The sequence below is a fragment of the Nipponia nippon genome, unplaced genomic scaffold, assembly GCF_047370975.1.
Source record: "Nipponia nippon isolate SJK-2023a ecotype South Korea unplaced genomic scaffold, ASM4737097v1 scaffold_5, whole genome shotgun sequence".
Lineage (NCBI taxonomy): Eukaryota > Metazoa > Chordata > Aves > Pelecaniformes > Threskiornithidae > Nipponia > Nipponia nippon.
The window spans coordinates 19,080,099-19,100,517 of NW_028262369.1; the positions used below are offsets into that span (position 1 = coordinate 19,080,099).

General features: G+C 40.8%; 2 protein-coding genes across 4 annotated transcripts; one reads left to right on the forward strand and one right to left on the reverse strand.

The window, feature by feature from the left end:
* Positions 1-236: 236 nt before the first annotated feature.
* UBE2I (ubiquitin conjugating enzyme E2 I) lies at positions 237-13,966 on the forward strand. Of its 3 annotated transcripts, none has more exons than XM_087730853.1 (7): positions 237-785; positions 4,653-4,731; positions 4,965-5,048; positions 8,377-8,449; positions 10,085-10,194; positions 10,369-10,448; positions 11,033-12,321. In XM_087730853.1, the coding sequence occupies exons 2-7, from the start codon at positions 4,666-4,668 to the stop codon at positions 11,073-11,075; spliced, it is 456 nt and encodes a 151-aa protein (XP_087586979.1). In that variant the 5' UTR covers positions 237-785; positions 4,653-4,665; the 3' UTR covers positions 11,076-12,321. The 3 variants fall into 3 exon arrangements, with proteins under 3 accessions (XP_087586979.1, XP_087586980.1, XP_087586978.1); XM_087730854.1 differs by lacking the exon at positions 11,033-12,321 and adding an exon at positions 12,330-12,357 and having other exon boundaries at positions 241-785; XM_087730852.1 differs by lacking the exon at positions 11,033-12,321 and adding an exon at positions 13,308-13,966 and having other exon boundaries at positions 262-785.
* Positions 6,457-20,410, reverse strand: TSR3 (TSR3 ribosome maturation factor). The gene is made up of 8 exons (XM_087730845.1): positions 20,278-20,410; positions 19,934-20,150; positions 18,882-19,075; positions 17,907-18,080; positions 16,392-16,455; positions 13,285-16,317; positions 13,103-13,149; positions 6,457-7,744 (listed from the first exon to the last, which is right to left on the reverse strand). Exons 1-6 carry the CDS (start codon positions 20,372-20,374, stop codon positions 16,197-16,199), a joined length of 867 nt encoding a protein of 288 aa, XP_087586971.1. The 5' UTR covers positions 20,375-20,410; the 3' UTR covers positions 6,457-7,744; positions 13,103-13,149; positions 13,285-16,196.
* Between the last annotated feature and the right edge of the window lie 9 nt (positions 20,411-20,419).

The following is a 20,419-nucleotide window of genomic DNA, read 5'->3' on the forward strand; positions in this document are numbered from 1 at the left end:
CGCGCCGGCGCAGCGGCACGGACGGGTCGAGCTGAGGGACACACCGCGCTGCCGCGCTCCGCACCAGGAGAGAGAGAGGGAGGGAAACTCCGGGCCAGAGACAAAGGGGGGGAGCCGAGCCGGGAACATCCGGGTCATTCGCTGCCGCTTCAATCCGGGACACGCGCGGGTGCTGCGGCCGATCACGGTGAGGCCTGGCCGGGCGAGGGGCCTGGGACGGCGGGGCCTGGCGCGGCGCGCAGGCGGCCCCGGGCCCTGGGAGCGGGGGGCCTGGGCTGGCGCTCGCCGCCCGTGGCGCGGAGGGACGGGCAGCCGCGGGGCGTGCGGGCCTGGCGGCTCCTGCCGCGGCCGGGCCCGCCGGCGCGTCGTTGCCCGCCTGAGGCGGGCTCTGCGTCTCCCGCGGCCCGCCCCCGGAGGCCTCGGCCGCCGCGGGCCGCGTTCGCCGAGGAGGTCCGGGCACCACCGGGCCTGCGCGAAGCGGTCCCCGCCCAGACGAGCGCTCGCCCTGGAGCCAGCGGGCGGGCGCCGGGCTGCCCTGCGCAGGCCTCGGACGCTGGTCCCGGCCCCTTCGCAGGGCCCGCCGGACCTTCGGCGGAGGCGGGCGGCGCTCGGCCCGGCCGCGGCTGCTCCGGGCGAAGTTCCTTGGCCGGTCGGCACCGAAGCCTCTTGCCGCGCGGCTCCTTTTGTTGTGCCCCTTGCGCCGCGGGCAGCGTCCGGCCGGTACCGTCCCTTCTGCCGCCTTCCTGCCGCGGCCAGGGGGAGGCTTTCCGTTCCCGTCCTAACGGGTTAGCGTGCCTCGATTAATCCTCAGCCCTTGGTTTTCTCCAGCCTTCTGAAAAGTAAAGTTTGTCTAGTTTTGGGGCAAACTACTCCAGCTGATCATTTCTTCCTGTGTCGGTATTTAATCTGCAAAGTAAAAATGTGAGGCTAGCAATCTTAACGATTTTTATTTCTTGTGGTGTGGAACTAATAAGAGCTATTGAAAGTTCTCGAGACTTAAAGAGCATGTCGTTGATGTATTTAGAGACTTGTCATGGCTCAGAATTGTGGGTGGGATTGCTGTTCCTGTGGCACGGGAGCGCTTCTTTGCCAGACTTGCTTTTTGTGTATGGAAGTAGGTTCCCCCCTCTCCCCCATCAGAGGGTGTAGATGGGTAAGATGATCTGTAATGGAACACAGAGTTTGTGCCTATGATGAGTGTGTCGGTTTTGTTTTGTCCTTTTTTTCCAAAATAGGTAGTAGTAACAGCAGCAGAGGCAAGCTACTGAGTAAATTTGGGAGTTTCTGTTAATTTTCCAATGAGTTGATATCAATAAAAGGGACATTGCTAGCTCTTAATGACGAGGTGTGTTTCGGGGGGCGGGGGGGAATTAAAACCAAACAAAATGTGAGATGTGAAGTCTCTTAGGCTTGTGTGGCCCCTGCAAGGTAGGGTCAATGTAATTCCTCCAGTGCAAAAGTTTGTGTTCTTTCAGTTATGTAGTGCATAAATATATTGGGACTTCAGTTCTGTTCATTAGTAGTGAACTTGTCAGGTGAAGAAAACAAATTAGATGTGATATTTAAAAAAAAAAATAATCAAAACACCAAGAACTGGGGTGTTTGGGGTTTTTTTGTTTGTGTTTGGTTTTGGTGGTGTGTGTGGTGTATGTGGTTTTTTGGTGTGTGCTTTTTTTTTTTTTTATTTTAACTATTTCAGGTTAATAGAGATGTCTTGCATTTGCAAGGTATTTCAAAAACTTGCAAGAGCTACACTTAACATACAGATATTTGGCCAAACTACTACTCCAAAGGAGAGAGAGGGGAAAACCCAAACAAACAAACCATGCACATAAATTATTGAAGAAGATAAAAGTAGCAGTGAGAATATCGTCTCTTCAGGTTTAATACCCACTTAGTATCTCGTTCCTTCCTGCTACTCCATAACTTCTGAGACCAAAATATACACTGAGATGATCAGTCTCTGTTTGTTCTATCTCAAGCTCCAGCAGAACTAAAGTTAAATTCTTCTACTGAAGAACTGCTAGAGAGTATATATTGGCAATTTGTTAATAGATTAATTTGCTTTTGAGGGGATGCTTATCTAACAGGATCTTAATTTTTGAAGTGGGCTTTCAGTCATCTTTGTCTCTAATTTCTACTTGGTAGTAGTTTGTGATGAGGTTTTAGATGCTTGTCTGCCTTTGTCATGGTAACTGAAGCTTGTGGAGACCATATACATGAAGCCGTGGTCTCTCATATACACTGAAATTTTGGATGTAGTCTATAAGTGCTTAACTAAGTCAAATACCTCAAGATTTGAAAAGGTATTTGTAGAACATAAGAAAATCTTCAGTTTACTAGGGCTCAGTATAGTGCATAACGAGTCGCAAAAGCCAGCAGGATACAGAGCCTGAAAACTTGCTTTTTTTCTGTTGAAAAGTTATTTGATTGTCAGTGTTCTGTAGGACGTACGTTGTTTATATGCCCTCTGAGAAGTTGGCATTTCCTTTGAGGTGCATGTAATTAATTGGCTATTAGCCACAGGAAATATAATTCATGTATTTGAAAGCATCCTCTAATATGTTTCTTAGCAGAAAAGGTAGCTGAGTTACTAAACTATCTAAGAATATTTGAATGGTTTATAAGTGCAAATAATTGTCTCAAATTATTATGGGAAGGTTAGTATTATTAGAGTGGACCACCAGGTACTAACAGCACAACTGAAATTCTGCTGTATGTTCAGTAGTTCACTTGCATCTGTTGCAAGGGCATGGGCTCACAAAATATTTAAAATTACTCCCTGTAGAGTTTGGTTAAGGGAGAGGTTTTTTTGTTCTGACAGTATCTTTTCAGTAGCTCCACATCTCCTGTGTGTGAACAGACTAAACTCTGAAGTGGTATGTACAGTTTGTGTTGGCTAAGTCCTGCAAATCTTCTGACGTAACCAAGATACAGGTGCACGTGTTGGGAATACTAGAGGAATATTGGACTGAATATAGGATTTTTGTGTGCATGTTTGCTGAGTGTTAATGGTCCCTCTTAAAAAGCTTTATCTGACATGAATTTAATTGCTAGTTTGAAGTTGAAATTGTGGCCATCCATGCAAAACTGACTTTGGAAAAAAAAAAAGCTAGAAGGAGGGATTTGAAATACCAGCTGTCCTAGGAACTACATAAAACTCTTCATCTGGTGCTTTTAAAGACTTTTAGTTAAGGTGTCTGCACTGCTAAGCCACTTTTGATGATGTGTAAATACTTAAATTGGAAGCATGCTGTTCTCTAATCTTTGAAGGGTATAGCAGATGAACACGAGATGAACAGATCTACATATCTTGCATGGAATAGGTTAGTGCGTGGTAAATCTTTTCAGCATGAACATCATGCTAAAGGGCATAGCGTGAATGTGTGAGATTTTTGAAACAAGGATCTTTGTGAGCTGCAGTTCATATCGTTACAGTAGCAGACTGCAGTACTCTTACGAGTAATCTACCTATTAATAGCATGTGAATTTTTACATAATTCTTAACCAGTGTTTAAATGTTTAATAGAGTGGTAACACTCCTTTCATTAGTTCTGTGAGCTTGTTTAGTGGAAGAATTCTACCTTCCTGGCTGTCATAAAGGCTTGTTAGCTACGTGTAGAGTTGAGAACAAATTGGCCTGACTTTTCCAACTGCTTAGTATCAGCTCCTATTTAAAGTGGGCAGAAGTGCAGTAGGGAGGAGGATTAAAAACCTTCATTGGAGTTTGTTGTGACCGCGTGGCTAATGAAACCCTGAGTTTAGATACAGTTTGACAATGAAAAATAAATTATTGCTTTGACTACTGTCCTGGGTGAATGGAGAATCCTCCCCTGAATTTGAAGGCACCACTGTTGTAACCATCCTGTCTAGAACTGTTCTTGTGTCCTATGCAGTAGTGACCTGTGCTCTGTGTGTTTCTTCTGCAGCCTCAGTCACCACGCTTGGCTGTTACTAAGGCAGTGAAGGTGCAGGGAGATAGTTCAGTTTATACTGGAATTGAAAACCTGTCTTGTGGAATGAGTGGGCCACTGGCTCTTCCTTAGCTGAGTTCTGTAATACTGTCTGTTCCTGCTGCTGTGCAGAAGTTGTATAGTGGCATTGCTGCAAAACTGATGTGATTTTGTTAAGTTCTGTGCTTGTGTTGCTTTTGTGTAGAATACTGGCTTTCAAGGGGAGTTTACAGTCTAAAAATAACATTTCTTATTTCCCTGTTTGCCAAAACAGCAGCTGTACAGGTGTTTGCCTACAGAAGAAAGCCATACCTTTTGTGGTGTAGTAAGGAGGTAGATAGGTGTTTATCAGTCACACAAGTAGGAAGTCTGAGCACTTTTCCCATTACTAATAGTGTTTCTGTTGTCAAGCTGCTGTTAAGGTCGTTTCTAAGATGTGGTTCAAATATAAAACACAAGGTGGGGATAGTATTTTGTAGGTCAAGTCCAGTAACTAAGAGGTTGTTGACATGGGGAAACTCGATGTTATTCCTCATTTTAACTTCTGCAGGGTGTGCAAAAATGTGTGTCTTGGCTATAGAAGTGAAAATCAGAGGCCAGAATATTTCCTGAGTGAGCAGGGCTTATGAACAGATAATATAAAGTGTTGTTTACACTATAAGTAAAAGTTTATACTAAAAGCAATTATCTTTGTTTTAGAGGGACTCTGAATATGTCTGGCATAGCTCTTAGCAGACTTGCACAGGAGAGAAAAGCCTGGAGAAAAGATCATCCATTTGTAAGTATGAGAACTGTCAAATTTCTGACTCTGCGGTTACTTTGGTGTTCTGATGATGATTTTTTTTTTCTTTACCCTGATGTGATTTTTTTAAAATTAATTTTTTAAATAAAAAAAGCTGCTTAAAACTATGTAGTGCAAAAAGAAAGAACTCTGTGTAAAGATAAAATATGTCATGAAGTATTCTAAGTACATCTGAAATCCTCACCCTTTGGCTTTTTGCCTTAATTCAGGGATTTGTAGCAGTACCTACAAAAAATCCAGATGGCACAATGAATCTAATGAACTGGGAGTGTGCTATTCCAGGAAAGAAAGGGGTAAGACTTACTGTTGTCCTAACATCTAATTTGTGGTAAAAAGTAACATAAGCCTGCTCATGCATTACACTGACAACTGAGAGTATAACTTACACGTAGTTTAACAGAAATGCTTGGATCCTGCTGCTACTTTAGAATCCAGGTGGAATGGGCTAAGAATGGTATTGGACAAAATACGCCATGAGCCTGTTCAACTGTTGACACTGAACACCGTAAGAATAATTGTTTTCAGAGGAGCATGTAAGAATCTTGCATTGAGCAAACTTGAGATCGTCTTCTGCTTCATGCCAGGGTTTATTGTGACTTATGTTCTTACTAAATGCTGGTTTAAGCCCTAAAGCTTGAAAATTAATACGACCAAAATGTTGCCTCTGCTGGTTAACTGCCGATACCTTTTCTTGTCCATGAAGTAGCGAGACATTTCAGTCCGAGGGAAGTGCTGTAGCGCTGTTTTTAACTTCTTGAATTTCATGGAAAAGAATTCTGCTTTATCAACATGGAATCTCATTGCTTTCCATTTTATGGAATTTTCTCTTTTTGTATTAGGGAAAGAAGAATAGAACTCTCTAACATTGTTTCTTTTTATCTGATTTCACTTGTGCTTCTTTGTCCCTTCCTTAAAATAACAAGGGAAAGGAAAAAGTCTGTAGAGACCAGAATTGTTTAGTTTTATCAGCTTGATCTGGTTCTAGGGGATAGGAAAAATGCAAACTTTCAAGTGGAAATAATCATTAATGCATGAAACTTCTTTGATTTTTGTACATTGCCATTATAACATCTCATTCTGAGTAGAATCTTGTTTCTGTTTTTCAAGATGTTAATCAGCATGTAGAGATTATTCTTGAATTCATTGGATGCATTTGTTTCTTCTGAGATAATACTATTAATTAGTTGGTGGTTTTCATTCTTTTGGATCTTTAGTGTTTTGCATTGGATGCAGGACTATTTTTGTTGCCTTGCCTGTTCTACTGACTCTTGCCAACTTGCTTGAGTCCCCTTAAGATCTTGTTTTTTAGATTCTGAGGAGATGAAGTGCGTAGGCAAAACCTGCAGATTCTGTACTACTGCCTCAGTTTAATGCTGGACATGGCATTGCTGTTATGGTTATAACTTCGCTCAAGACTTTGGTAGTTGCCTGCACAGCTCAAGTTAGTTCTTAAAGAAGCACCTAAAAATAATTTAACAATGTAACGAAAAACTCATCCCCTTGTGTTCTGCCAAAGCAAGATTATCCCTCATAATGGCCAGTTATGTACCTTATCAAGATGTCACCTTTAAATATTTGGGTAAAAAACTTCATGCTGCTGCTTTCAAGTTTTGTAAACCACAAAATGGAGCGAGTAAGACCCTTAAAGCCATCTTCTGGCCTCCTAGAAAACACATCACACCAGGAAAAGATAGGTTATGCTCATGTGATTCCTGCTAGAGATTTATTTTAAAAAATCAGGGTTTTTACAGAAGTAAAAATGCCTTTTCTTTAGCAAGAAGCAGCATACCTTGCTCATCTCTACCAGACCAACCAGTTGCTCTCTATTGCCTTTGTGTTTGGAGGCACGCTGTGCTGCAGCTGCTTCCCTGAGACAGATGAGTAGTTGAAACCACCAAAATGCTTTCTTGTCAGCCAGATCAAAAATTGAAGTAAAGCGGTGTTAGTCCTGGGTTGGGTATCTCCATTCACTTTTTTTGGCAGCAAATTACTTGTTAACTACCTAGAATTTGATTTGAAGAACATTTGCAACCTGTCCAGTAATGCAATGCAATCTTGATGATACTGCTGTCATACTATTATCTTAGTAAGGCTTTTGAGCGTCTGCTATTTTTCATCTGCAAGGTATGTTGCTCTATCAGAAAGACAGTAAAAACTTTTTGTTGACTCTTCTGGTGTTCTGCTTGAAGAAATTATTAAAAGCTATTTGTCTTCCCCTGTGTCTGAAAGCAAACAAAATAGGAAAAGCTTATTCTATCAAAAGGCTCCTCTCTTCTAAAAATGGACAAGTTTTTTTCTCCTCTGAGAAGGTATGGAGAATAGATATTTCTAGTTGTTGACAACTGACTACAGGTGTTCAGAACAAGTTCTCTGAATACACTATAGCAAATGTAATCAAACTCATTCACTTTTTAAAACATGGTTATCTTAGTATTCCGTAGCATGTTTTTTTCCTGTTCTAGCTTGAGACTTTGCACAATAAATACAAATGACAATGGAATGCTTTTTCTTTTTTGGGGTGGGGATTTTTTTCCTTTTTTCTTTTTCCTTCTGCTAAAAATCACATAATTCCGGTAGGAAAGAATTAGGGATTTCCTCCTAAGGTGGTCTTCAAACATACGTGTCTGTCCCTGAGGATAAGATTTGATCATTTTTGCTGATAAGATGTGAGACCATCTTTACTCCAGTTTGTTTTAAAGAATGAACCCAACACTTACTTTCACTGCAGTGTTTCCATAGCAAGGGCAAGTTATAGAGAAGTGGTCTGAATTTTACATATATAATAAACTCTTCTATATTTCTACGCTTCTTACCCGAAATCAGTTTCTCCAAAGATGGGCTTTTTTCCATATTTCCAAGTAAGATGACAAGGAAGTATATATTTGAGACAGGCTTTTTGTCCTTTGCTAGGTGTTTTTCCTTGTTTATATGACTCTTGAATAGTGCTGTCTTATCAGTGAACTGCTGTTATCAGTGTTCTTCCCAGTCTCTGATGGGGATAAAAAGCTTCTTAGAATTTGTTACACAAAAAGATGGAATCTGCGAGACTACTTGCTACCAAATGCAACGGGGTTAGTTTAGACTAGTGAACCTCATATTAACTTTAGCAATACTACAGTGCTGTCCAAATTTTTGTTCATTTGTGGTTTTCTTAGCCACATTCTTGTGAGGCAAAACAGAAGCCATTTACATCCACGTGCTTAAGGGGTGTATCTATATCCTATCTTCTCAGACATATTTTAAGTTGGGGGTATAATGGCCCCTTCCTCATTGCATGTGTATAATGTAAAACTTGAGAAATATTCTGTTCTTCTATGTACTATGAAAATTATACTTGTATATGGAATTATCGGCCATGATCCCGACTCTATTGATGACTTGGCAACACTTACTAGCTGTAATAAAGTAGAAAAGCAGGGGTTTCTTTCTTCAGCTCCTTGTATAGGTAGGATAGCTTGGCTCAGTCTAGACAGCATGCTGCAGTGTGGGACAGCTATTTTCTACTGGGTAGCAAGAAGGATGTCTTGTGCTTTGCCTGAGAAACTGTAATCTTGACAAGCTTTTTTCCACGAGTTTGACTTTCCCTTGCTGTAATCTAAACTCTACCTTAACTTTTTGTAGACGCCATGGGAAGGAGGCTTATTTAAACTACGGATGCTTTTCAAGGATGACTACCCTTCTTCACCCCCAAAATGTAAGTAAAATGACTAAAAACCACAGGTTTATTGGAACAATGTTAAACTAGTCCATGAGCTTCTATGAATGGTTATTTTCTCACAGATTTTTTTTAAGGAAAGTTACTTTTTTTTCTTTTTTCCCCACCCACCACTTTGCATGTAGAAAGTTGTGATGAAATGAGTTAAGTGCTCGATATAAGAAAATTGGGAGTTGGGAGAGGAGGGGGATTGCTGTGTGGGTTTCCTCAAAGTTTGACAAAAGCACCACTTGAAGTGTTCACTACTTGATCAGCACTCTTTGGAAACTAATAGGTAGGCATGGTTAGACCAAATCCCTTTGTGTGTTCTTACTGTTAAGTTGGTCTTCTAAGCCAAGAACTCAGAAGGCAAGAATTTGGGGGGGGGGGGGGGGGGAAGAAAAAGTTCCATCAACTTTAACCTTTTCATTGACTTGCTTTAAAACATCGACCTAGTCTTTTTCTGCTATGTACAACAGATATCTTCAGATACCTAGTTTCCTATTAAGTTTTAGAATTTTCCTTATCCCATCTCAAACTTACCTACTTTAGAAATCTGAAAACATCTATTGCCTTGTGTAGTTTCTCGGTTCTTGAATTGGCTACCATATCAAATCAGTGACAGTGATTACAAATGGCTCTTTTGAGAGTGGTTCATTTCTCATTTCAGTGTTTCAGCTGTTTTGGTTATCTTGGCTACTCCTTTTGTTTGTTACCACCTAAATACATGTGACACAAGAGGAAACATATCTTTTAACTAGAAAATACTTAATGTTAATATCTTGAGAAATACCACCTACCATATCCTGCAAGTGTTTAAATAAACTGTCACACCTTAAAATAAGATGTATATGTGACTGGTAAGACTTCTTAGCAATGTAGCTTCTGAGTTCCTACTGAACTTCACTGAGCAGCTCAATCAAGACTTCCTTGTGATGTCAGATGGATTAGAAAGCTGCACTAACATGTAGATATTTCATATATTGCTAAACAAGTGTTCATTACATTACTCAAGATGGTGGCTGTTGCATTTAAGTCCTGTAAAGATTAAAGAAATGGCAGAATATAGATTGAGTGGCAGAAGGAGAGCTGCACAAGCCTGCTCCTTCAGTCAGTTTTGCAACTTAAACTTGGTTCCTCTTGTTCAGTGCATCTTGATTATACATAAAGGAAAAGTGAAACTGAAAAAAATGCTAGAAGCTTAGTCGTCTTTGTATGGAACTTTCAGTATTTTAAAGTGAGGAGAGAAGAGATGAGTGAAAGGCAGTATCTTTCCTTTATATAGTAGTACGTGAGGCTGTAAAGACAGGATTGGTTTAAAAAGGTCTTTATCACAAAGCTACTACAAACTATGTCGTCAGTTTCCATTCCTAAACCAAAAGATGACTGGTCACAATGATAGTGTTACACTGCCTGGGTTGATACCACAGATGTGATGGAGTTCTTGCTTTAGGTGCAGGCTGAGCCAAGAGGAAAACCAGTATTAATAGCTCCAGAAATCGGGGTGGGGGGTGGGGGTTGGGGGGGTGGTGGTGTCTTTGGCCAGTTTTTTTTTTTTTTTCCCCCACTGATCTAAACCAACTCTCTAATCTTGGTCTTACTGCTGCATGCAAGTAATTCTCTCTTCTTCATCAGGTAAATTTGAGCCACCATTATTCCACCCAAACGTGTATCCTTCAGGCACAGTGTGTCTCTCCATCTTAGAGGAGGATAAGGACTGGAGGCCAGCAATCACAATTAAACAGGTCATTAATTGTATATAGACATATTCTTTAGCCCTTTTATTTGCTTTGCTTGCTTATCTTATGTGAATGTAAGATGTTCACTGTGTGTTTCTACAGTTGGTTTCTAAGGGTTTTTTGATCAAATGTCTCTTAGTGATATCCATGCCTATGTTACTTCTATTCCTTCTTCCACAGATCTTGTTAGGAATACAAGAACTTCTAAATGAACCAAATATTCAAGACCCAGCTCAAGCAGAGGCTTACACAATTTACTGGTGAGTCTCTTTGCTGTCATTGCCTACAGCTGTCTGTTACTTATACCTATAACATGCAAATGTTTTTAGGAATGATCAGGGGAATTTTCTTATCTTCATGGCTGTATCCTGTGGAGATGCTTAGCTTGTGCTAAATTTTAACAAAATAGTAACCTCACGGTTAGTAGGCTAGTGGAGCTTTTAATAGCATCGCAACAGCAATAAAGTGTGAAGACTTTCAGTTAGACCATGATTCTCATCCTGGTTCTAGCCCAACATAGAATCCTTTCCCCTAAAGGCTAATGGAGTAGTAGTGATGAGGCGTAATGATTTCGTGAGACTGAATTAAGTGACAAGTCCCATTCATCAGTATAGGAGTAACTTACTTCTGTCCAGTAGTGGGTACGTGTAAGCGCCTGTGCCTGAAGGATAAAGGAGAGTTTCTGTGATTGCCACAGGAAACATGCGGCACTTTGAGAAAACTACGTCTTCCAAAAGAATAGGTTAAAAAGTACAGAAAACTTGTAGATTTAGCAGAATGAAGTTTGCATTGGTTAGGAAAGGTGATAATTTGTGAGCTAAAAAGTGCTCTCTTTTTTTTTTAGGCTTAATCTTAAAATTTTCCCACCATTAAAAGTGGATGGCTGATCTATAATCTTTAGGGGAGCAAAACACTTTAAAACAAATGCTTTTGGTACTGACAGCTACTGAAATAATGACTGAGATGGAAATGTGGAATTACCATTCTGGACAGAAGAACAAGTGTCCAGGAGAGTGCCAAGTTTGAAAAATGGCATTTTATGAGACTTCACATGCAAGCTATGTCAAAAATGTCTGTTACAGGATCCTAGTGAAAAGGAAACATAGGGATGGGTAGTGCATCTTGGATTTAATTAAAGGCTTCACTCAATGTTAGTTTTTTAAGTATCTACTGAAGACCTGATTGGACTGAGTACATATGGAGGACAGTTAGGTGGCCACAGTTGTAGGCAGCGCCTTTGGGAGCCAGTAATGATGAGGCAGGCCTTCCCCACCCCCCTTTTTTTAAAAAAAAAAAAAGCCACTCTGAGGGAATACGGGGCAGGAATAATATACTTGTGTAAGTAGTCTGTGTGTTTTATTTTTTTATCACCTCTCACACGCATGTACATATAAAACCAGTCTTTGCTAGTCTTGCTTCTGCTTTATTGTAAGTGCTCCTAGAAAAAAAATATCTATTGAGAATAAACTATTACATGTGCTTTTGTCACTTCAAATATATATAGTCTCCCATTTATCCTTTTCATGTCTTTTGGACATGCATAGTATTTCAGATGGGTTACTCTTATTTCTGCAGTCTGAGAGTGTCTCTCTTACTACTTAATGAGTAACTGGTAGAAGCTCAACAGCAGGATTGTGTATGCATCTGTAATTTGGTATAGTTGATAAATACTGGGGAAGGTGCAGTGTTGTTTAAATAGAAGTCTTTTAGTCAAGTTGTTCAAGAATAAACTTTGTATTCAGAATAAGAATACTTGTTCTCATTCTCAGGGTTGCTTTGGTACTGTCGCTCTGTAGCTTTAGCGCTCTTAATGTGCTAACCTGCTTCTTCCTCTCTGCTGTAGGCATGCAGAGTGCACTATGGCAGGCAGGCATTCTTTTGTGTGGATTCTGAGGGTGTGAGACTTAACAGCTAGGTTGTGTTCTCATGTGACGGTGCAATATAACTTAGAGAAAAATTTTAGAATAAAGTTCGTAAATTTGTTTATGAGAAGAAACTAGAGGGGTTTTTTTAGTCTGTTTGCTGGTAATCGTTCATTGGATGTGACCAAAATTGGCTTCATTTCTTCTTCCCCCCAAACTGTCAACTTCTGAGGATATAATTTGCTGCCTCTTTTTTTTTTTTTTTTTTTTTTACTGCAGCAAGCCTTCATAGCTGAAACTAAGTTAAGTTTACTGCAAAGCTGTCTGCAAAATCTAGTCACTCTAAACTACCTTTGGCACAAGAGTAATGGTAACAAATTTTTGTTCAGCTCTTGACTGACACTTCTGACAGCTAATACAAAATACGGTGTTGAATGTAAATGGATGCTCTACTAAGCTACTACCATCCCTTGTTGGCCCAAGAATAGAAAACAAAGAACTTGCCCTCTTATGTGGTGAGGCTGAGGCTTAATGACTGGTCATAGTTCCTTGAAGTAGTACTTGCTTGTTTGACCAATGTGTAGCAAGTATGCTAGACTTAGGGAACCATTGTGTTTTTTCAAAATGTTGAACTAGCTTTTTTCAACTGAAGGTTAGGATAAACCTAACATTGTGAGTCGGGGTCTGCAGAGATAAAGGCTGAAACTACCATACCGTCATCATTTTCCTGTTTCTTAAAGAGTGCTTCCCCTCTTTCCCCAAAGCAGTAAAGATGATACTTTAAAATCATACGAAGTCCACCAACTGTTAGTGAACTGCTCTCATCAACCACTTTGTGCTGTTAGGATATGGAATTTATTGTTAATGACTTCAGGTCTTAACATGGGGAGCGGAAAACTTAGGTTGGATGAATTGGAATGCTTGCGTGTAAGGTACAGCTGGCCTTGAGAAAGAGCAGGTGCAAACCTTATAGAGACTGGTATGGTATGAAGTCAGGTAGTACAATCATTTGAGAACAGATGAAGTTTGGGAAGGAACTAGTTAAACAGTACCTTACTTCCCTCCAAATGAAACGATCAGAGTGACGGTCCAGAAAAGCCTGTAATATATTGTAGTGTTCAGTGAATTCTTATCTAATGATTTTGTCTTCAGCAATGACTTAGTTTCATATTGAGGAGAAATAGAAGAACAATAATTCTATACTATGGCTTCTGATTTCTCAAGCTGTACTTACCCCTTTCTCTCTCTTCTATTCAGCCAAAACAGAGTGGAATATGAAAAGAGGGTTCGAGCACAAGCCAAGAAGTTTGCACCATCATAAGCATCTGTCGTGCAGCATCTTAAAAAGGAAGGGATTCATTTGGCAAGAACTTGTTTACAAAACTTTTGCAAAATCTAATGTTGCTAAGTACAATTAATATCCACTTAGGGGAGGGGGTTGTATGTGTGCCATTTTCCATATTTGCCACTTGTATACAGTTCTAAATTTGCTGAATTGCCCCCAGTTTTTTCATACAGGGTCTCTTCCTTCAGTCTTTTGTATTTTTGATTGTTATGTAAAACTTGCTTTTATTTTAATATTGATGTCAGTATTTCAACTGCTGTAAAATTATAAACTTTTATACTTCTATAAATTCACTAGTATCTCTAGTTACTTTGCTATCTGATGCAGGCATGCTTTAAAATGTTAGAACTATATTTAGCCTCTAGCTGGCTGTATGAAAAAAAATCATGCCCTCCACCCCCTTCCCTCCCTGAATTTGTTTTTCTATCTTTCAGAAACTAGGTTGTTATTGCTTAAGAGCCTCTGAGATCCAAAGTCAGCCAGCATCCTTATTCTGCATCACTTCCTTTGTGTTTATATGGCGTTCTGTCTGTGTTGCTGTTTAGAGTAAATAAACTGTTTATATAAAGGGCTTTGTTTCATTTATCTTCATTAAAATTATTAAAAGACTGCCATTTAAATGGCTCTGAACACAATTCAGTGCAAGTCCTGTTTTTAAGGCCTGCGATGCTGCACTTACCTTTTCTTTAGATGTTGCCTTCATTTCTTTTCCCGGCCTCCACCCCCAAAGTGAATGTGGCCCTTCTCTGTTCCCTGAGTGGTAATTGCAGCTCTTCAACTTTTGATCAGTTCCTTAAACAGGTTATGGAATTCTGACTAGCTAGAGTCCAGTTGCTTACTGTGCGTAATGGGATCAACATACTGGTGTGACCATGTTAACATAAAATAACACGAGCGTTAGACCGATATGAACAATAATAGACTCTGTCCAAGGAATGCAAGGGGACCTACAGCAACTGGGGATTTTAAATGGTACTTGTTTCAGAAATACTTCTGTGCCTTCTTCCATATATCAATGTATATAGCTTTTAGGAAAAGGACGTGCTCTATGCAATTACAGTTTCCTTCTGTAAAGGAAATCAGTTAAATTATGTAAGTTATTTTCATGTATGTCAAGCTGATATGCCCTCTATTAAACTTTCACTGCCTTTTTTATTGTATTTTTTAGTGACAATCATTCTGCAAAACAAATGAAGTGTGAAAAGCTTTGTTCCATCTGAGCTGTAGCTTCTTCAGTGCTTTTGTTATTAAAAAATGGCTACTGCTAGAGACTTAAGTTATTCTAAGTGTGATACAGCTCTGTTCTCAGATCTGTTCTGCTTGTCTGCATTTGATTACAATAGCTTTATAACACAAAAGCATTCCCCCAAATTAGAATAGCTAACACCCTCACATTATTCTCAGTCCTTTAAAGATTGTTTGTGCAGGATTGCTTCCTTGTCACTATCTAGAAATCCTTGTTACAACAGCTGATTTGGGAAGGACTTCACATGCTTGGGGTGGGTATGTGAGTAATTGAGAAACTGAGTTAAAGGAAAAGATTCCCTGTCAAATTCATTTACTTGGGCTTCTTTTTTTCTTTTTAAAGGGAAATGGAATATTTGTACTACTAAAACTGCTGCTGTGACTCCCAATTCTAGCTCCAGTAGGGCTAGTGTTTAATCTCTAGTAGAAGAGGGTTAAGAGGGGAAAATCTTGCTGTGACTTGAAGAACTTGTATATATGAAGGTAGCACTATGAATTGTCCTCAGTATCTCCAGTTCTACTGAAGGGTTGCTGAAGTTTAGGTTTAAATAAGGTTCCCCTTGGGTGCTGGAAACTCGAAAGAGCGTTCTAGTTAAATGTACAGAAAACAACTGCTAACAGCTGTACTTTCACTATACAAACTGGCAGGCATATGGAAAAGTGAACTAAGATACTCCTGCTGATGAGAGTCGCTGAGTGAAACCTTTAAGGGCCAGACACTGTGTCCTTCTGACTTGGTAGAGTGGCACTTCAAGTAACGAGAAGGAAGGCAGGCAGACAGCATTGCTGAACCTGTTACCTGAAATTTTATGGTGCAGTTCTGAATATAAAGTGCCAAAACATTGTATGTTGCTTAGTGCTTGTATGTTTACTCTATGAGAGTAAATAAAAATATAGCATGTAAAGTTACTGAAAAGACATACGGAGATGTTAAAACTTAATTCCGGGAAGCATTTTTTCCTTTTACGCTTAGGTAGTCAGTTTACCTGGACCTGGATGAAGTAGTTGAAATACATACAGCATGTTCAAGTCAGAGGCTCCTTACGTGGTAGGTGCTCTGAACAGGGCGATTACTGCGTCACATTTTCCAGTTGAAATACAGCCCAGAACTTAGAAGAGTTTACTTGATGTACTATTAGGTAAAAATAATAACTATAAACCATTTTCCAGACACACTGATTAGAATACAGTTTGGTTTTAACTTGTAACTAAGCTTCAGGCTCTTTACATAATCATTAGTATTCCATAAACAATTACCTAAAAATTAGATAACCTAAAGCCTTTATGTGCATAAATAGACCTATAAACCCACATCTAGCCTATGGTTCACCTAAAGGAAGGCATTTGCTAAGCACCAAGTTACAGGTGAACAAGTCGCACTGTTAACAAGAAAATTTCTTTATACAAGATGTTACAACTCTTCAGGATTGTTGGGGGGGGGAGCGGGGTATGTTCTTGTAGTATGTGGGGTTTTTTGTTTGTTCGCTGGAGTTTTTGGTGGTTGTTTTGGGGTTGGTTGGTTGGTTTTTTTACTTTTCAAATAGTTGATTTATTGGTTATTGTTGCAGCAACTTCACAGTACCATCATCTTCTGGACTGCTCTCATCACTGCTTTCAGTTGCATCATCTGGGGTGCTCACGCTGTCCTCCTCCGATTCTTCACTACTTTGTGCTAGTCTGGAAACATTTTTCAGGATTATAAAAGCAAGACAACAGAAAAGAAAAATAGTATTTAAATTAAATTTCATTACCCTGGGGAACTGATTGGTCTGTTGGGATTAGAAAATTCTTTTCCCGAGTCAACATCAAACGGATCTGGAAAAAGAAGGAAAACACGCACACATTAATGAAGGCGGCGTATTTTAATGGTCTGCCTTCATTTTAAGAGATTATCGGCAGGGAGGGGAAGCTGGGTCAGCTTTCTGGTAAGTTTACCATAGTTGTTTTGTCAGAAACCAGGGGAGGTGAGAAACAACTGCCAAGTCCTGCCCCTCCTTTTATAGTCTTTTCACTCTTTTCCATGCCCTTTGGTGCCCACCCCCGCCAAGGGCTTCCGTAGCTCTTTAGGGGTAGTCAGACTGTACTAAGGCTTTAATGTTTAACCTTTTTTAAGGTTTAACCTTTTTTAAGGTTTCTAAGGCTTTTGGTAAGAAAACATGGATGTTCTCAGAATGGTTTAGTTCTAAAAGGGCTATCTAGTTAGCTCATGTCTACTGAGAAGTAAAGTATAGCTGTCCAGGTTTAGCTCTTGTTGAGTAAGGATAGGGCTAGATTTGCTTTGGCTTACACAGCCGGGGAGAACGGTGACCTCGGAGAAGTCAAACAAGGCATAATAGCTTCGGTACTACAGTCCATCCAGAAAATACAGAGGATTGTGGGTGGGAGCGTGCTTTATTTGGCATAGCAGCGTTGCCCCTTCAGAACTGTCTTCAATTTAATGTAACAGCAGTTTGGCTTCCACCAAACAACAGGATGATTTCATTCAGCCTAGCATGTCATGGCAAAGAGATCAGAGAAACTAGAGGCTGTCTACCATCTCCTTACAGTGTGATCCCCTGGCCTATTTTTATGGGACTTAACCACTGTGAAAGGAAAGCATGAATTAGGAGCATCTCTTTTCATATGTTCTTGATCATTTGATTTGTCTTTTTTTGTGCTGTCTTGAATGACACCAAGCACTCACCTGGGAATATAGCCTGAAATACTGGGACACCAGTAAGTTATTGGAAGAATTTGGGAATAAACTACTGTACTTATTATAAACTATTTTCATTATCTTTATAGGTCTGATTTTAAACATCTTGATTAGGGAGTATATAAACATGTCCGTTAAACATCTTAGGTTTATGTATAATTAACTTGCTGTCAGACTGTATGCCTATATTTCTGTTCTAGTCCTGAATTACTAGTCTTTTTACTCATACTCCGATTTTAACATCTGTGGATAAAATGAGGAAGCATCGTATTTTCTTTTTACTCCTTAGTTCTCCAATATCCTCAATTTAATCAGGGTAGCTGCTCCACAGTTCAGTTGTGAATACACTACTGTATGCGTTAAACTGCTTTAGTTGTTTTCATCTTTTTGAGTTGGAAAAAAATTGGCAAACTTGCTTATAAGAAGAATACACAGTATAAAGACAGAACAACACATCCCAACAAAGCTCCTATCTTCTACCTTGCCAATATTTTCAAGGGATTAAAGGAAAAGATTGTAAGGAAACTAGTTAGCAAAAGGGGGTGTGTGGTGTGTCTGTGTTCTTTCTTACCTATTTCTTCGTCTTTTGTTTCTTGGACGCTGGCTAAAAAGTCCTTTTCAACTCTCAGCACTTCTTCCTGGCAATGACAGGCTGCATACTTTTCCAAGAGATTTTTGTTCAAGTCAATAAATGCCTTACCCCATTTAAATTTCCTTAGAAGAATGGTGGCTAGGTCTGGGAATCCTAAAACAGAAAATAAATGATCAGTTTTCTTTTTCAGTGTGAGATTTCACTCAGTTTACAGGTTTCTAAGTTCAGTACATACCTATGTATCACTACAATAGTGAGATGTTTGCCAGTATCTTTTCAGTGTTCAGGGATTCACACTTTTAAAAAGATTAAAAATCTTTTCAAATTTCAGTTTATCTTGAAATATCTAAATGAATCCAAGAAAAGTTCAGTCTTTCAGTGAGTGTTATATAAAAATATATTGTACAGGTAATGAATGATTCAAGCTCTAGCTCCCACAGTCCTTCAATAAGAGAGCAGTTGTACACACAATATTTTAAGAAGGTAAGATTTGTCTGCCGTATAGCAGAGCATGTCTCTTCAAGTGTCAAGAAAGTTGTGTGATGAGTTTGCAAAACATCACAAGAGGGGCAATTTCTTTTGTTCTTAACCAGAACCCACCCTATTAACAGACAGCTGTTACCTCTCATTAAGACAAAGATGCCTAAGGATTCACGCTCTGTCTTCTCTGGCTTTTTTAAACAGTTTTGCTAACATTAAGTGCCATCCTGACAAAACCAGGATCATCAGTTTATGTGTCCTGTTTAGTAGCTGACACAAACACCCCACAGATACCTTGACGCTACCAGATACAAGTACTTGGAAGAAAGCTAGACAATCTGATTGCACACTCAACAAAGTGATGACCGGTGGGACGGCATTATAGTTTGTTCTATCGCAGATCATCTCTTCTGATTTATTCAGGATGCAAGAACTGCTGGTAACATATTTCACATCAGACACATTCCAGCCTACCAACAATGCAAAAAGCTGCAGCAAAAGCTTCCACGCAGGACAGCTTGCACGGCCGACCATAGTTTACAGGATTTGCAGCCACCAAGTAAGGCAGTAGCCGTAGATGACTTCCTCTCATTCGCTTAAAGGGAGTTTCTTCTAATTTGGCCCATGAGCAATCTATGACTGCAATTCCACTCTGAGCAACGACATGCCTGAAAAAAGAAACATCACTGTATTTGAAGAATTGTTATCGTTGTATTGATAAAATAAGTTAAAGTGAAAATTACAATTGCCTCTTTATACTGGCAACAAATCTGCATACAACCTCCTCCTTTTGTCAATCAAAAAGCATACGTTTTACAATGATCTAAAAATACAGACGCAACAGGAAAGAATAATAACATGCTTCTCCTCCGAACATGCATGTGGCAAAAAAAATTTATCCATACGTTTCAAACTGGAAGTGAAAAATTCTAGGTTTAAAAATGTGACAGAAGAATGTGGTTAATAGTAACGTTCACATTCTTGAAAGTACACCAAAGTTCAGGTTTAGGTTCTCCACTAGCTTCTAAAGACTAATCTTTTCTCTGAGTAAATACATCTTCATAAAAAGTCCGCAGGTACATTTGAAGAAAATTCTCAAAGTTTCCCCCAAATAAGTTTTCTGTTTAATGCACTGTGTTGCCTCACAGAAGAACCTGAATATGGAATCGTGAAAGATACGGTAGCTATAGGCCCGTGGTTCTGAACAAATTAACCTACCAACCACATACTTCGATTTCTCATTGGGATCTACAGATGCTTTTCTCACCTGATACCAGCTGTGTAAAAATGTTAACCTGATTTAATAAAATGGCTCCATTTCTCACGTTCACCCGCCAATGTAACGGAACAGGAAGGCCAAATGCGTTCTGCAGCACAGTTCTGGCCATGGATCAGCCGACAAAACGTTCTCCCCAACACACCATCGCGGCAGCCTTCGACCCAAGTGCTCTTCCTCCCAGCCTGCGCCGCCGCGGGCTTTGCCAAGGGGCGGCGAGGTCACCGGGGGGGCCTCACCGGGGGCTCACCTGTCGGCTGGAGAGACGTACTCGGTCGCCAGAGGACTGAGGACGAGGCCCGGGAATCTCTGGCGGAGGCGCAGGGTTCGCAACAACCCTTTTCGGGCCAGCTTCCTCCCGGTGCACCTCTTGGGGTCGCAGTGTCCCAGCTCCCACATGGCCAGAGGGCAGGGGAACTTCGCCTCTGAGGCGCCCCCCTCCGCGGCCCCCTCGCCCTCCAGGCAAGCTGAAAACAGGAGGCGCGCGTTAGTGCCCAGCCGCCGGCCGGCCCGGCGCCCCGGCAGCCCCCGCCGCAGCCCCCGCCGTCCCAGGCCAGGCCGCGGCGCCGCTCCCGCCGCAGCGCGCTCCCGCACCTCTCAGCGCGGCCTCCGCGTCCGCCGCAAAGGAGTCGAGGCTGCGGGCGCCGCGCCGGCCGCCCCTGCGCGGGCCAGCGCGCCGGCCGCGCTCCATCGCCCCGCGCTCCGCGGCCCCGCGCCCGGCGGAACGGCCGCCCCG

Bases quoted from the DNA above. Each gene is read 5' to 3' on its own strand.
- UBE2I (XM_087730852.1), top strand. From the start codon at position 4,666: ATGTCTGGCATAGCTCTTAGCAGACTTGCACAGGAGAGAAAAGCCTGG. The intron at 5,049-8,376 runs GTAAGACTTACT...AACTTTTTGTAG, and splicing joins CTATTCCAGGAAAGAAAGGG to ACGCCATGGGAAGGAGGCTT. The intron at 10,195-10,368 runs GTCATTAATTGT...CTTCTTCCACAG, and splicing joins CAGCAATCACAATTAAACAG to ATCTTGTTAGGAATACAAGA.
- TSR3 (XM_087730845.1), bottom strand. From the start codon at position 20,374: ATGGAGCGCGGCCGGCGCGCTGGCCCGCGCAGGGGCGGCCGGCGCGGC. The intron at 19,076-19,933 runs GTGAGCCCCCGG...TTCTTTTTTCAG, and splicing joins TACGTCTCTCCAGCCGACAG to GCATGTCGTTGCTCAGAGTG. The intron at 16,456-17,906 runs GTAAGAAAGAAC...TTCTTTTTCCAG, and splicing joins AACAAAAGACGAAGAAATAG to ATCCGTTTGATGTTGACTCG.